Source organism: Natator depressus, chromosome 8 (assembly GCF_965152275.1).
Source record: "Natator depressus isolate rNatDep1 chromosome 8, rNatDep2.hap1, whole genome shotgun sequence".
Taxonomy (NCBI): domain Eukaryota; kingdom Metazoa; phylum Chordata; order Testudines; family Cheloniidae; genus Natator; species Natator depressus.
In genome coordinates this window covers 96,954,818-96,970,207 of record NC_134241.1, presented here as the reverse complement: position 1 = coordinate 96,970,207, position 15,390 = coordinate 96,954,818, and the positions used below count along the sequence as shown (strand labels likewise).

The following is a 15,390-nucleotide window of genomic DNA, read 5'->3' as shown; positions in this document are numbered from 1 at the left end:
CCATGGGAAGCAGGAAAAATTAAAAGAGGGCCAGAAACACAACAGGTGGCTACTGAAATACAAAAGACAAATGAGAGGCTGGCGAAGAAAGGGTGATTTAAAAAAAAAAAAAAAAAAAAAAAAAAGGTATTATGAGATATAGTCTTACCTGGAGACCTGGATTCTGGCCTCAGCTCTACCATTCATTCATTAGGTTTCATTTGAAGCACCGCTTAATTGCTCAGTACCTCAGTTTCCCCATTTCTAAAACTGAGGTAATACTTTCTTGCCTTTATCTGTACATTTATAAGGGTACCCGTCACTGCAGTTATTCAGCACACCTTTATTAAGAGCTTTAAGATCCTCCAAAAAAGAGGTGCTATATAAGTGCAAAGTAGTATTATTAAAATCAATCTGCAAAGTGTATATGAATTAAGCGTTCTGTTTCAGGACTCTGGTAAGATGCACAAACCAAGGCCCCAGTCCTGCAATTGGATTCATGCACATGATCCTCACAGTAGCATGGAGTTCCAGCAACACCAGTTAGGTCCTGCAAGTTTCTGCCTACATGGATGTGATTGCAGTCCTGGAGCCTAAACTCATTTTCTGTTTTATGTGGGGTTACCAGAACCCTTTGAAGGAATTATAGCTTAATGACATATAATTGGGGTATGTTATTCCTTACACAGTACTATTCACTCCAAATATCAAAAAAATGTAGGTTGCCTGTAGACCTGTTTATTAAAATTTCAAAGTAGACAAACAAGTATCAATGTCACATACTCAAGTCCTACAAAAGGAAAATATCCACCCATTGTTCCTGTCAAAAACATGACACAACCTGTCACAGCAATAAACAATAATAGATTGCTTACTCATATAGTTATTACCACCATAGCAACTAGGAGTCCTACCCCAGGACCAGGGTCTCATTGTGCTAGGCACTGTACAAACAGAGAACAAAGAGATAGATTGTAAACTCTTTGGGGCAGAGACTCAGTATAAAATAAGGAGACAGACAGAGGAGTACAAGGGAACAGTGAGACAGAACTGGTCAGCATGACACCAGCAGCCTATTCATTATCAAGTTTTTTTGTAGGCATCTCAGCAGAGGAGAATATTTTTTAAAGAGACATTAAATTGTATTTGTTATGATCGAATAATTCTTATTAAGGAATATCTTTATGAATGTGTGTTTACATACACATGTATACACACGCTCAAAAAGAAGAGGTAAAAAAAAAGCTTTTTTAAAATAAATAATAGATATAATCACCAAATGAAGCTATGTTCCTAGTGAACTGCTCAATCTTTTGAAATTTAGAGGTAAAGGCCTAGGCCCCAATCCTGGGAGCTAATTTAAGGTCTTCCCATGCACCAAACAATAGATATGGCTTAAGATTTAAAAAAAAAAAAAAAAACCACATACATGAAACAAATACATGCAAGACAATGAAAGACACTTTTCCCAGTTGTTTCACACATACACACACCCTCAGAACTAATTTCAATTTATTGTATCCTTTAAAAGGAGAAGGGAGAGAAGTAAATGCCTGTTGAACTTGTTCATGAGGAAACATTATAGAAAAATAAAGCTACCAAACTACTACACTGAACTGATTAACTAAATACCCACAAACCTATTAAATATCACTTTCATTTGGAAACACTGGCTTTGGGATTGAGATTAAGGTATTCTGGGGATTTTTTTTTAAACTTCCTTGCATGGTGAAAGACTTCCCAGTGAATGTTTCTCTCTTTACAAATATATATATTTCGTCATTCTTATTAAAAAAAAAAAAAAAAAACTTCCTACTCAATCAAGCTATCACAGGTGGAGGCAGCCATGGTCCCAGTGCGCTTGATGTTTACTTTATGATGGAGATGAGCACCCATCTCCAGCCCAGCAAGTGGCCTATTGACAGCTAAGAGGTTACACACAGCGACCACTGGGAGAAGAAATGAGTTTTGTATCTTCCAGGATTTTGCCTGGACTGGGCGAGCGGGGCTATGGCTTGTCTGAAGGTTTGGGAAGGGGGGCAGGGATGAAGGTGCCTTTAGAACCGATCTGCGCGTGTTTCAAAGGCGGCTCAGACACACACCGCGAGTTCGGAGGGCAGGGCAGGTTGACCAGGGTAAAACAAACGAGCGAACAGCTGAGGGGGGCGGGGGGCTCCGCGCCCGCAGAGCCGAACCCCGGCACGAAGAGGGGGCGGCACAGAAATAAGGAGAAAGAGAAGCAGAGGGGCGAGGGGGACTGAGAGGCTGGGGAGGGGCGGGGGTTGCAATGTACCTGAAAATCTGCCAGTATCATTTCTCGGTCCATGTTGGACGCCATTGCAGCCGGCCGGGTCCCCGGCTCTTGTCTGCACTGTGCACCTGGAGCCTGCTGCTGCTGGGGACCGGGGCGGGGAGGCTAAGCGCTCATGGGAGCTCCGAGCCGAGACAATCCCCCTGCTGCTCCCCCGCTCCTGGGGCCGCCCCTCAGGCTCGCTCCGGCGTCGGAGAACGGGAGGGGTCCCCGGCGTGCGCCTGCAGGAAGGGGGGAGCTCGGCTCGGAAGGGGCAGGGGGGCAGCCGGCCCCTCCAAGCAGCGCCCTCCGCTGCCGTGCCACAGAGAGGAGGAGGCAGCGCTGCTTCCTCCCTGGCTCGCAAAGCGTCTGTCGCACATTTTGCCTGTCATTGAGGTCGCAAAGAGGCGCTTTGCGGCTGCCACGTGACCCTTCTGTCAAGCGCCGGCGAGGAGAAAAGCCGGGGGGGAGGGGGGTTGTGTCTTTCCGGCAGCGCGCGGAGGCTGCGCCAAGCCCGGGCGCCGCTGCCGGGCCGGGGGGCGCCCGGGGGAAGCGGGGCCCGCGGGCGTTGCGGGAGCAGCGCCGGCTGCGCAGCTGGGAGCCGGGCGCGGCGCTCCCAGGGCCGGAGGACGCCGCGACGGTGGCCCGGCTCCGCGCCGCGCTGCTGGGCGGGGGTTGAGTGCAAGGGGCTCTCGTTGCAAAACACACACCGCAAAATCGTGCCGCGCCACGGGGAGTTTAGAACCGGCCTTAAAACCAGCCACGATCACAAAGGAGGGAGTCGCTCCCTGCAACCCAGGGAATAAAGCCTGGCAGGTCTAGGGGGCACTTGGCTCACGTTTAGGCCTTCCCTGAGGTCATGATCGGCCTCGTCGCACAAGGAAACGTCGCCCTACAGTCCTGAGTCTCAGCATGCAGGGTTGGGGTAGCCCTGTGGGTGCCAGGCTTATAGCGAGAGAAGGGGGATGAGGTAATAGCTTTCCTTGGACTCGCTTCTGTAAGTGAGAGAGACAAGCTTTGGAGCCACACTGAGCTTGTCTTCAGCTCTGGGAAAGGTACTGATAGGGTGACCGCTAAATACAAGATGATACAGATAGTTCAGCGTCTGTTCAATCTTGTCCTGAGCTGTGACGCTCCGAGGACCTTTCCCAGACCTGAAGACTCCAAAGCTTGTCAGCTGGTCCAATAAAAGCTATTACCTCACCATCTTCTCTCTCAGCCTCAGTGTCATTTGAGGGTTAAAAGCCCCCTTTGAAGTAGCTCCCCCGGTTATGAATGACTGCTTTATTTTTCAATGAGAATTAATATCTTGATTTATTTTAACTTCATTAATTCTGCTTGGCATTTTGACACAGCTCTATATTAATGACGAATGTTATTTCACGTTTGAAACAATTGTTCATCGGTAGGGTGATTAGGGTATTTCTTTATACATATTTTCTGGCAATCACCAGTTTGACCTGGATTACCTGTTCCCATCTAGCATGACAAAGACCTAGGTATATTTATGTTGTAAACTACTGTGTGTGCCTGAATTAAGGTGTAACTCAGTGGAGCTATGAATCACAGGATGAAACGTCAAATCATTATTGTCCCATTGAGGCCTAAGCCAGATACCATTTCTCCCTCCAAATACACCCCTACATAGAAATGCCTCTCTCAAAGAGAACACCCATAGAAGTGTTTTAGCTACATCTGTTGTGGTTATGATTAATGCAGCACTGAGATAGTTTTGCCTTTCTGTACCACAATATCTGGTTGCTTTGTATATAAACAGATTGTTACTGATAAACAAAACAGGTGCTTTCATTGTGACATATATAAATACAGTGATTCAGCTCCAAGCCAGATTAATTGTTCCTTAAACATAATTTCATTTTCCTTTGACAATACATGATTTTTTATACACTGGGCAAACAGTGACTTCCTTTTAATGAGAAAAAAAGAAAAGGGATGGCTAGGTGTGCAAGATTCATTTCTGAGTCCTTGTAACTCCTCTCGTATAGGAAACAACCAATTTGACATAGGTTTCATAGGTTTATGACCCAACAGATGTTAATATGCATAATAGCCTGCCCTTACTCTTAGGTTTCCCACAACAGCACTTTAGGTCTCAGCTCCATTACATATAATCACTAAACTTGTTTCATAATATTTATGCAAGTCCTAGTTTTCAACGTTCTTTGTTATTTGTAAATATATGTACCCTAATGTTTTCCATCTCTCCTCTGGCTATATACACAGTTTGACTCTTTAACTGGCTAATTAATCCAATTTGTTTTATTCCACCCCCTACATAATTTCTAGTTACTTCGCTGCCACCTAAGGTCAAACACAGAAGCAGTCACACACAGCCTTCCTAACATTACACGATGGACAAGATCTACATTACAACATATTTGCGATTCTAGATATTCTTTTCTATTTTAAGATACATAAAGTTAGTTCTTGAATTATTTTATTTTCGCGTTTGTAAGACGATATATACAAGCTGTTCAGAATATATGGGCTTCCTGCTGATCATCAGAAAAATAATGGCAGGATTCAGATTTCAGAGATGGCAGGATTGATACTAAAAGGGAGGAGGGGGGAGGGGAAAACAGAGAAAGAATAAGTCACAATGGAAGCCATTAAAGAAAGGGAGGGTGATTTAGGGAAATAAACATTACATGCAAGTTACAAGCTGCAGACGAACATCGAAAAGTTTAATTGTATCTTTCTGCAGGTTAGACCATTTGCCCACAACCAAGCAGTAAGATAGCAGGAGACAGAATTACTAAGGCACATTGCTAGATGCTAATAAGAACTGTGATCTTTATGATGCATTTGGTTTGTTTCATATGACTAGACAATCGTTTTAGAATGTCAAGGTGAACTATAACAATATCAAAGCCTTACTTGGGATGGAAAGCAAAATATGTCATTCAAACTGGATATTCTACTTTGTCCTACTCCTGTTCCAATTCACGTTGGCTGGTTTTGCAGTAGAGATTTACTACACCTTGTTAGTTTAATCATTCTAGTTTAACTTTACAGAATGTATAGATGACACAGCTATTACTGTCACACTATCTCCTTTTTCCACTGCTTGACATTACAGAAAATTCTGTACTATACACACTATGTGGTTCAATACCAGAGACAGTATATACTCAACTATAAACCAATCTACCCACATATTACTACAGAGTAACTATAATAAAGGCTGAAAGGCAAGTTTTGTAAATTGGATTAAAGCCAACTATTTTCTGTCAGTAATTTAAAACTGTAGTTTAGTAAATAGCGCTGCAATATTATTCACGTCCATCAGCTGTAGTCAAAGGTTAGTTACCTGGTGCTTATCAAAGCAATATTTTAAGCGAAAAGTATCCATCTTAAGCTAAATAAAGAGCAGGATCGGGACCAAAATGATAAAAAGATGAAAAATGCTAAACCTACGTTGCAGTCCAGATTACAATAATATAAATAACTTCGTTTATTCCCCTCACAACTCTTAAATACGCCCAAACTGGGTGTTTCCTATACATACTGGATAAATTATAAATGGTACTTGGAAGGTAGGGAAGTCAGGTGGGTACATGTTTGCAGTTCTCCCGTGTGATGTCCGATGATTATATCTGTCTGCAGAGGGTTTGGGGTGGTTGTTTTTGTTTTTGTTTTTACTGTTGTGTTGGACGCTGATACAGCTCTTTCTGTTTTATAAGATATGTCTCTTTGTAATTGTTAACAGTGATTAATTAAAAACAACGTGCTCCTTCCTACAGACATTTTAAAAGGACATAAAAGGCAGCAGGTGGTATGATGCTACTTTTCTGCCTGGTCAATTTAAGCTGAAAAAAAAAGAGAGGCCTTCAGTGTCTCAAAGTAAACTCTTTTTGTGACGATGACCAGTCACTTCTGTGAGCTGAAATTATTAACAAAAGAAGGATTCTTCTTAAGTGTCGTATACAAAGATTAGTAAAAGAATATCATATTTATGGGTCAATTTCTGCAATGACTTAACCTACATATCATTCAATTAAAGTTAATAGACTTGAACTAGGTGTAAGTCAGCGCAGAATGTATTTGCAAGCTACCTAATGAAACACCCTCTCCTAAATAATATTGTCATATAATGCCTGTTTTCAGAAAAGCAGTGTTATTGAAAACATACATTTCTGGAATTAACTTTGAAGGTAGTTAAAATATCACACTTCTGCCTAGAAAACTGTTACTCCCTATTGTTACTTATAACAGCTAGGTTTGTTATGACAGAATTTGTAAAAGTATGTGCTCTTTTTTCATCTTGTTTGCTTTGTGCATTTGACAACAATGTGAGGATAGTCAGTTTCACTATTTCCTGTGCTATTCACTGTATCAGCCCCGTTCATCAGCTTCCCTTGTTGCTTGTGTCAGTTTTTCACAAAACAGAGAAAAGAAAAACATTTTCAAAATAGGAAAATGTGGCTGTGAAGCCACAGAACTTTGCCAGGAGACTCAGATACCTAAGCAGTACTTCTAACCACTTTTAACTTGCTTTTTGACTGCCTACATTTCAGATTGCATGTCCCTTTAAAAACAAATTATATTTCTAGCATTAGGTATCTTAAATCAGGCCCTGCGTTTGCGCTGCCCTACGGATACAAAACTTCCATTGTTGTCAATGGGAGTTTTGCCTAGAAGTGAGTGCAGGATCGGCTCCTTTAATTATCTGGTATTGTTTCTAAACAGCTCCATTTAACATCTCATTGAGTTAGCCAGAGTGTGTATTAAAATGAACGTTTTGCTTACGCATGGAAAATAGATTGACAGAGTATTTATCAAAAGAACATATTCGGTATACTTATATGGGAGTCCTGAATCTGACGCGAAGTACAGCATACTTTTCAGGGCGATGACCTGTGTGGAATTCAGGCTTCCAAGGCTCACTGATTTTGGAGCAATTCAGTATTTAAAACCGTTTACAATTCAAATGATTTTAGTCACCTCTGGCAATAAAATCCTCACTCCCTCTCATCGCTACTTCCTTCTGCTTTGACATACAAGTGGATCCGGCATTTCTTCCATTATAGCCATGTGTATTTTTCACTGAACATGGCAGTTTTCAGTTTTTCGAGGATGCTAGAGACAAGAGAAGCAAAGATTTCCGCCCTGGATTACCGCTGTTCACAGTCAGAATCATCTGACATTGACCCTTTAGCCATGACCTTGTCTTTAGGGAGCAAGCCTGAGTGTGGGGACCTGGAAACTGCCTCCTTTCGGGATGTTCGCTACACTCACTTGGCCCGATGCTGCTCTCATTGACTTCAGTGGCACGTCCCACATTTACTTGAATGAGAAAAAGGACCGGGCCCGGTGACCCTTCTATGGACTGCCCACTGGAAGGCTGCTTATGGACACGCACCTCTGTCCTTAACTAGTGTCCTGATATTACAGCAAGAGAGTGTGGCAGGAACGTTGCCTGATGCTACTTCTGCGGAAGGCAAGAGACTACAGCGTGGGGTGCCTGCCCACAGACACATTTCCACAGCCCTGGGGTCCTAGGGATTGGCCCTGCAGCAGTGTCAAGGGGAATCTCTTTAGGCCTCACCAGCGGCCCTCTTGCAAAGCAATCTGAGGGGTGGGGGCTGGGGGGGGGGTTGTTCTTCTGGGGCATGATTTTAACCTTGGATGCCACACGAGAAACGAGAGGCTAAGCGTGCAAACTGCCGCTCAGCGCGCTGCCCTGGGCTGCTGGGGCCTGCGAGGTGCGGGAAGGCGAAGGCGAAGGGGAGGGTGTGCGCCGACGCAGGCCTTCCTGCGCGCCTGGAGGCGGCAAAGCAACTCCGCCGGGCCTCCTTAAATCTCTGCCGTTACAAGGTGGGCGGGTATTTCAACTCAAAAAGCGCTCAAATTTTTTTTCTTTTCAAAAAAAGCTGATGAGGTTAAAACCGGGGAAGGGGAAGGAGAGAGGCAGAAACCGGCCGGGTGCCGGGGGGCGACAGAAGCCGCGATTGGCCGGGCAGCCGGCGGCGGGTCTGGCGGAGCCCGGCCAGGAGGAAAGTCGCGGCTGTCACTGCGGCGGCGGCGGCGGCTTGGCAGGGCTGGGACGGTGGCACCGCCGGTTCGCGGCCGCGGCAGCCGCCGGGCGCAGGAGAGCCGGACCTGCGCTTCCCTGCTCCGGGGTTGGGGGAGGAGGGGTCGGGGTCACCTCGCAGCCCCGGAGACCCGCTGCCTCCTCCCGCTCCCGTTCCCGGCCCGCTCGCTGCGGGCAGCGAAAGAGGGACACCGCGATCCGAAGGGCCGGCGGAGCCCAGGGGCCGAGCTGCGGCACGGCGAGCCCTAGGCGGGAAGGGCTCACCCCGCGGCTTGCAGCCGGGATGCCGCTGTGGACCTCGGAGATCGCCCCGGCCGGCGAGAGGGAGCCGCCGCCGCCGCTGGGCTTCTCCTCCGGCCCCTGAGCCCTGGCGGAGGCGCTGGCACCGGCATGCAGCCGTCCTCGGACCGCCGCAGGACCCGGTGCCCTTCTGAATGCACCGAGCCACCATTGCTGGGGGCCGCCGAGCCTGCGCCTAGGGCGGCAGCCGCTGGGGACCCCGGGCGCCTTCTCCGCCGGGGCTCTGCGGGGAAGATTTGCTCTGCCGCTGAAAGCGAGACCCGTCCGGGTGAAGACAGCGAAGTGCGTGAGCTGTGCCGCGGATCAGCCTCCTGCTGTCTCCCCTTGGCTGGCTTTTTTTTTCCTTCTTCCTTTTTTGCATACTTGGCTTGGAATAAACGCAGCTGCCCGCGATGAAGGGGGGCACCCCAACCGGTAATGGATGCATGCGGCTTACGAAGAATTCTCGGCGAAGTTCTTCCTGCTGAGTCTCAAATCTCGACTTGAATAAGGGTGGGTTGTTTTCTTCTTCAGTCTGAGTTAGTCTCCTAGGTATGTGTATATATGTTATCTGTAACATATATAAGATATAATATATTAATATAGCTCCCCTTTAAAATGGCCCAAGTCCTTAATGTGAGTTACTCTACGTGTAGAAGCAAAGAAATATTCTTTCAAGTGGAGCTGCAGTTTTGCTGAATAATCACGTGTGAATTTAGGGGCGGGCTCTTGGCAAGCAGTTTTTTACGAGTATTTACTACAAGGTCTACTCCAGAAGATTAACCATCCCAGTCCTTCTGTCAGTCTCCGATGTCATGCCTGGTTAAAAAAAACCCCAAACTCACCTTTTTTCGATCGTCAGTCACCCTAAAGAATGGCCGAGCCTTTGGGGAACGAGTTGGCGTCCGCAGCTGCAAGGGGGGACCTAGTGCAACTTACTAATTTGTTGCAAACGAATGTAAACGTCAATGCCCAAAATGGATTTGGGAGGACTGCGCTGCAGGTTGGTATCCAGAGAGAGAGAAAATATTTCATCACTGCTACCTACGTGACCCGCGTTGCAGAAAGACAAGGTTCTAAATAGGCGGGTGTAACAAAATTTCTGTATTTGTTTTAACCTAGTTGGTTGCCATATTTTATAACTTTAGTGGCTCTAACTCCCTAAAATGACGTACTTGAAATACAACTGGCCAAAAACCATTATTTTAAACGGGGATCATCCTCAATATCAAATAGATTGCGAGTTTCATCCAATTTTATTATTGGGGGAAGGGGAAGGAAGGCAAAGAAAAGGTTGGCGAGATGAAAAGAAACCATCCTAGCTGAGCACTGTTTCATAGAAGAATTGTAAACACATACGGATTATTATTTGAGGTTTTGTGTTGTTTTTAAAAAAACATACGGTAGAAAAATACATTAATTTTCTCGAGTATTTATTCTGGAGTGGATGGTACTTTTCCTTTATACGGTGTTTGTGACGAATGACCTTTCTGCATGTGGAAACATGCTGCACTGGCACTGAGTACCTTTAGAGGTACTGTAACAGTTAGACGAAGGAGTTAGAGTTCAGTCTGAATCACTTGCCTATCCATTCATAATTAAGGCTGAATAAAAATAGTATTTTCAAACCGGACACTAGTGGATGAACTCAAAAGATTTCACTTCGGAGGCTATACGATTGTATGTCCTAATTTTCAGTATTTAGATTTAGAGGCAGTAGTTGGAACTGATCCAACCGCTAAATATTGGAACCGATTAAAGTTTTTTTCTCTTAAGATCATCATAAAGATGGTGAAAATGTTAGAATACAGATGAAAACGTGAAACTGGCAATTTTTAACTAGGGTGAAATTCTGTGGCTATTTATAATGTACACTGTGTAGGGAAATGTGAAACTAGAGTCATAGTTTTGTTTTGTTTAAGTTCACACTTTTAAAAACTTGTTTCTCTTTTCAAATACGAACTACTGTTCACTTCTGAAATGTTCTTTTCAGGCACTGTGTTGTTTGCAACTGAAATCCAGATACTTACTGGGTCTTTGGCTTAAAATCAAAATGCAGGATCTGGAAAAGAGGAAATTCTTGTCTGAACACAATAATCATTCTTATTTTTCTGTTTCAGTTAAACGCAAGAACTATACGATTATCTTTGCACTATTTTTACTATTATCACATAGGCAGGGGATTGAGTGATACTGCAGACACCTTATAAGAGAATGAAAGACCTTGTATCGAAACCTCACACAGACTAACTTCTGTAGGAAATCAGGAAACGCTTTGCCAATTTTTTTATCCTTAAACTGAGGCTGAAAAAATCAGTTGCGCTGCAGTAAAATATAGGGCTTTACAAAAATAGCAATCAACAGACTTACACTGGGAAATATTTTACACCGTGGCACAGCACCCAGCTATCTTAAACATGAGCATCCATCTGATCATATCTACTTTTATTGCAGCTTAATCATCACCGATTTAGTGAATCATAACACCAATCAAACCAGTGTTGTCTGTCTACTTATTTTCAGTATGCATAAACCTGAAACATGCTCTGGGTAGGTGACAGAGGTCAAGAATATTTTCAGTCAACAGTCTCCAATGTGGTTCAGTCGGTACTGAGCCGGCTGAAAGTGAAATTGTATTTTCGTGTGCAGTTATGCTAATTTAATCTACTTATAAATATTTTCCTCCGCACTTTTTCTTTTTGACGATGCGTACTCATGCAGGCCTCAGATATTGAGTTTCCAGTATCACCTCCTTCAGGTTTGTTCCACAGATCTCTCTTACCCCCCCCCCAACACCCCAGCCCCCAAATTACAATATCACTGATATTTGACGCCACAATTGTATCCTAAATCCGACGAGCATTATCTTTTGTATCACACTGAAGTTTTAGGGTGCGAAAGGAATCGAGGATGGGCTCCCCGAAAGAATAACAGATACGCCTAGGATTTACCAAACAATAAGAAAAAAGGGGGGAAAAAGAGGAGGATGCCCTCACTTATTTTCCAGAGGTATAGCCGTACCTCTTATAATCTCTATCCAGAATTGAAAGGGATGGCAGGTAATGTAAAGGAAACATTCAGTTATCTCTTATCACAGATAACCTTTCCCCAATCCCAACTCTACCCTATCCTATAATAATATGTATTTTATATGTGCCGTTTTCACAAAGCCTAATACACATTTATTTTTCAATAACAGCAGACTTTCAACAACTGCCTTGTAGAATTTGTAATTTGTGGTGACTTTAGTGTAACTGTAATCCTTGTTTATGCTAGTAAAAGAAAGCTTCTTTGCAAGATTTTCAAGATATCAATTGAAAATTTCTAAAGAAGTAAAGAAGGTATTTTTCCCTTATCTGATGTTGATAATAAATTTGTCTCCTTGCTAGAGTAGTTGAATACTAGGTCTTGAAAAAACATAGACTGTAACATGGGAAAATTATAAACGATCTATGTTGTTTCATTCTTTTAAAGACTGAAGGGACAGAAGTTCTGGCGAACTTTGGGGTCAGGCCAAGCCACTCAAACCCCTAATCAGAGATGTCCGTGTGCTCAGTTATAATAGGTTAATGATGTGATCAGACAAGGTTAAAGAAATAAAGTTTTACTTAACAAAAAGAATCATTAGGAACACTGATCGCTCTTCTTAGGAGTGTTATTTTTAACAACATACACTGACAGATTGCTTAGACAGAAATTCTGAAGCTATGAGATAAAAATGTTTGTTTTACAAGAACTTATGTGAACTTTAGGTCATCTCTCTTAAGTTCTCCATTTTGGGCAGCACACAATGAAGCACAGATCTTGCAGAAAACGTTGAAGGATTATTTTCTTTATATATAGAACTACGGCAAATTTATAAGGTCATACTGACATTTAATGACAAGAAAGAGACAATTTAAACACTTACTGGAGAGTTTATCCTACATTTTGTGTTACTGAAAGCACAAATATCAGAGCCTCAGAAAGTCATCCATCTTATACTTAATGAGTTTAAAGAAGTTAATTAAACTTTCTCAATATTTAAATGAAACAGATTTATATAGAGATTTTAGCAACGAAAAAGTTGAGATAGAAGGCAACATTATAAAAAAGCATGATAACCTCAATATTCCACACTAGCTCATTTTGATATTAATCTCCTGTGAGATAGAAATATATTTCTCACTGAAAGAATAAAATTATTCGTAAATTTACTGTGGCTAGTGTAGAAATTGGAAAGTTAAGTTTACTCTTAGATCAATTTTCTACCGGGGTTCCTCTGCATAGGTAAAATAGGTTTCCAACAGTGACAAAGCTCAAATATAAAAATGAAGATTCTCAAACAAGTGAGTGAAACGAGTAGTTCTAATATTATTTGGAGTATTAAACTCTTATTTTTCCTCTTTAGGTGATGAAACTTGGGAATCCTGAAATTGCCAGGAGGTTGCTAATTACAGGTGCTAATCCTGATCTGAAAGACAGTACAGGGTTCGCTGTAATTCATGATGCAGCCAGAGCGGGTTTCCTGGACACGCTGCAGACTTTACTGGAGTTTAACGCTGATGTTAACATTGAGGATAATGACGGAAACCTGCCATTGCACTTGGCAGCTAGAGAAGGCCACCTCCCAGTAGTGGAATTCCTTATTAAGCATACAGCAAGCAAGGTGGAACATCAGAACAAGAAGGGAGACACTGCCTACGACTTGGCTAAGCTGTACAAGAGGAACGATGTAGTTAAACTAATGGAAGGCAGCAGTTTAAGGGCAGAAGCTGCAGACATGAATTAAATCAAACACGGACAACTTCTTAGTTGGACATCAAAGCGTATAGCCCTTGTTTTTAATAACATTTATTACAACTTATTTTCTTCTTCTTTAAATAACTAGTGCAAGTCTGGTGAAACTGAAAAGGTGTAGACTTTGTAGCAAATGAATATATTTACAAATCACATAGCATTGCCCTGCACCTGCCATCCGCACAATGCTAGAAGAGACACAACATGGACACATGTTGATCGCTTTTGCTTAGTTCTTGCAGTGTATATTTGTACACTTTCTTCGTTTGTTTTAGGTCACTAATTCTAAACAAGCTATATGCTAAAATGCTTTATGTTTCTGACACTTACTTTTAAAAAATGTTTTACTGTGATATTTTTTCTCAAGATCATGCTTCACAATTTTAAGCACTGTCTCTGACAAAACAGGACATTAAAGGGTGTAGCCTGTGGTTCAGGCAACGCTTGAATTTAAAGGACGTTTGGCCTGTAAAGACAGCAGGATGGGGCCCTACAAGTGTCAGGAAATAGCTGCATTTGGACACTAATAAGAGCTTGTAGAACTAGGTAATTTCCTTTCTAGATTAAGATTATACTTTTCTTTTTCACTGTATTTAATCTTTTACAAATCTGCTTCTGAAATTGATTAACAGCAACGATGTAAGTGGCTTATTTGTTTGCCAGAGGTTAAAACAGCTAAGCTTGGTTGTTCTGTGCACGGAACAATACACTTTCCTAGTTTCAAAACAAGCAGCAGACAACCATTGTCAGAGGAAAGAGTATAATAAGGCTGTGATACCAGAGAGATCCCAATTTTCTGGTCACTCCACAATCGAAGAGAAGGTAGACTCTATTTAAGAAATATTTGCTTTCCACCAACTTTTTATTTTAATTAACCATTTTACTTATGCTGCATCTCACAAAACGTGGATATTTGAATACAATGGAATTTAGAGGGAATCACGTTTGCTTCTCATAACATTATATTATCGCTTGCACGTGAAACACAACACAACCCTGAATATTTTAACTGACAATATTTTAATGTTTGAATATGGTTGGTAGCATTTCGGAGACCCACAGTCACGTACCGTCCGATGCTGCGCGGCGCTGAGCGCCTTCTGCCTCCATGAATGCAATGGGCGCTGACGATGCTCAGCACCTTGTCGGACTGAGTTTACTGTCAACATTTTATACCATGTTATAGGTATTAGTCGTTTGGCAGATCAGCAGGTTTAAGTGCTTTATTTTTAATATTCTAAACATTTTAACTGCATTAAAGAGATGGAATCAAATCAATGTAAAATGAACACATTTACAAATATCAACAAAATAGCATTGAAAGGGGGAATATACTTTAGTTAAGATTATTTTAATTTTTCAGCAAAGGTTTTACCCCCCAGAATCAATAACCATTGTTTGAAAATAAAAAATATTTTTTCCAGAAACTGTTTATCACATGTTTACTATACACTCGCTGTCACATTGCTGTGTTCTTGATTAAAAACCTCTCTGACAGATGGAGCTGTGTGCATTTATTTTCAATCTTATAATTTTTGCTCATAAATAATCTGTAAATCAATCACCTAAATAGGATGGTGCATGTGGTGCACGTTTTATGAAAGAATCTACACAATAAATTACACGAAGATTACTAAAAGAAACATATTTTGAGTTATTAAAACCTTGGAGTGCAATTCATAATCCGATAGGGTTACATGGCCACAAACAAACCCCTGCTGGTCCTCACAGAATGGCCTTGTCACTTTGCCACTCAGCCTAAAACATTGCGTGATGTCTTCATTCTTTCCCCATCTTTACAACTAGGCATTCACATGCTTCATCGTTTCGCTATACGGCTGAGTCTCCACTACGTTTTCTCACTTTCTCCCCCACACCCGCAGGGAACCGTTCCCTAAATCCGAAGGCAAAGTTCATCTGTGAAGCTGTCTTGCTTCTATGCCATCTGCTAAGCTAGATCTCCCTCCTGAGGTCTACAAGCATCCAGTTTTAATTTAAACCGAACCGG

The 15,390-nt window shown here is 42.5% G+C and overlaps 2 protein-coding genes across 3 annotated transcripts in view; one reads left to right on the top strand and one right to left on the bottom strand.

Moving 5' to 3' along the window:
- FAF1 (Fas associated factor 1) overlaps nucleotides 1-2,662 on the bottom strand; it is a 301,930-nt gene extending 299,268 nt beyond the window's left edge. Inside the window, exon 1 of the mRNA XM_074961760.1 lies at nucleotides 2,273-2,662. Coding sequence (XP_074817861.1) covers nucleotides 2,273-2,317 — 45 coding nt within the window. The 5' untranslated portion in view covers nucleotides 2,318-2,662. The remainder of the gene's footprint in view (nucleotides 1-2,272) is intronic.
- A 5,722-nt stretch (nucleotides 2,663-8,384) lies between these two features.
- CDKN2C (cyclin dependent kinase inhibitor 2C) lies at nucleotides 8,385-14,840 on the top strand. Of its 2 annotated transcripts, none has more exons than XR_012640705.1 (2): nucleotides 8,385-9,116; nucleotides 12,994-13,133. XR_012640705.1 is itself a non-coding variant. In XM_074962315.1 (2 exons), exons 1-2 carry the CDS (start codon nucleotides 9,478-9,480, stop codon nucleotides 13,372-13,374), a joined length of 510 nt encoding a protein of 169 aa, XP_074818416.1. In that variant the 5' UTR covers nucleotides 9,452-9,477; the 3' UTR covers nucleotides 13,375-14,840. The 2 variants fall into 2 exon arrangements, 1 of the variants encoding a protein (XP_074818416.1); XM_074962315.1 differs by lacking the exon at nucleotides 8,385-9,116 and adding an exon at nucleotides 9,452-9,606 and having other exon boundaries at nucleotides 12,994-14,840.
- Nucleotides 14,841-15,390: the final 550 nt, after the last annotated feature.

Coding starts and splice junctions, on each gene's coding strand:
- CDKN2C (XM_074962315.1), top strand. CDS start 9,478: ATGGCCGAGCCTTTGGGGAACGAGTTGGCGTCCGCAGCTGCAAGGGGG. Junction 9,607..12,993: donor TTGGGAGGACTGCGCTGCAG/GTTGGTATCCAG, acceptor TTTCCTCTTTAG/GTGATGAAACTTGGGAATCC.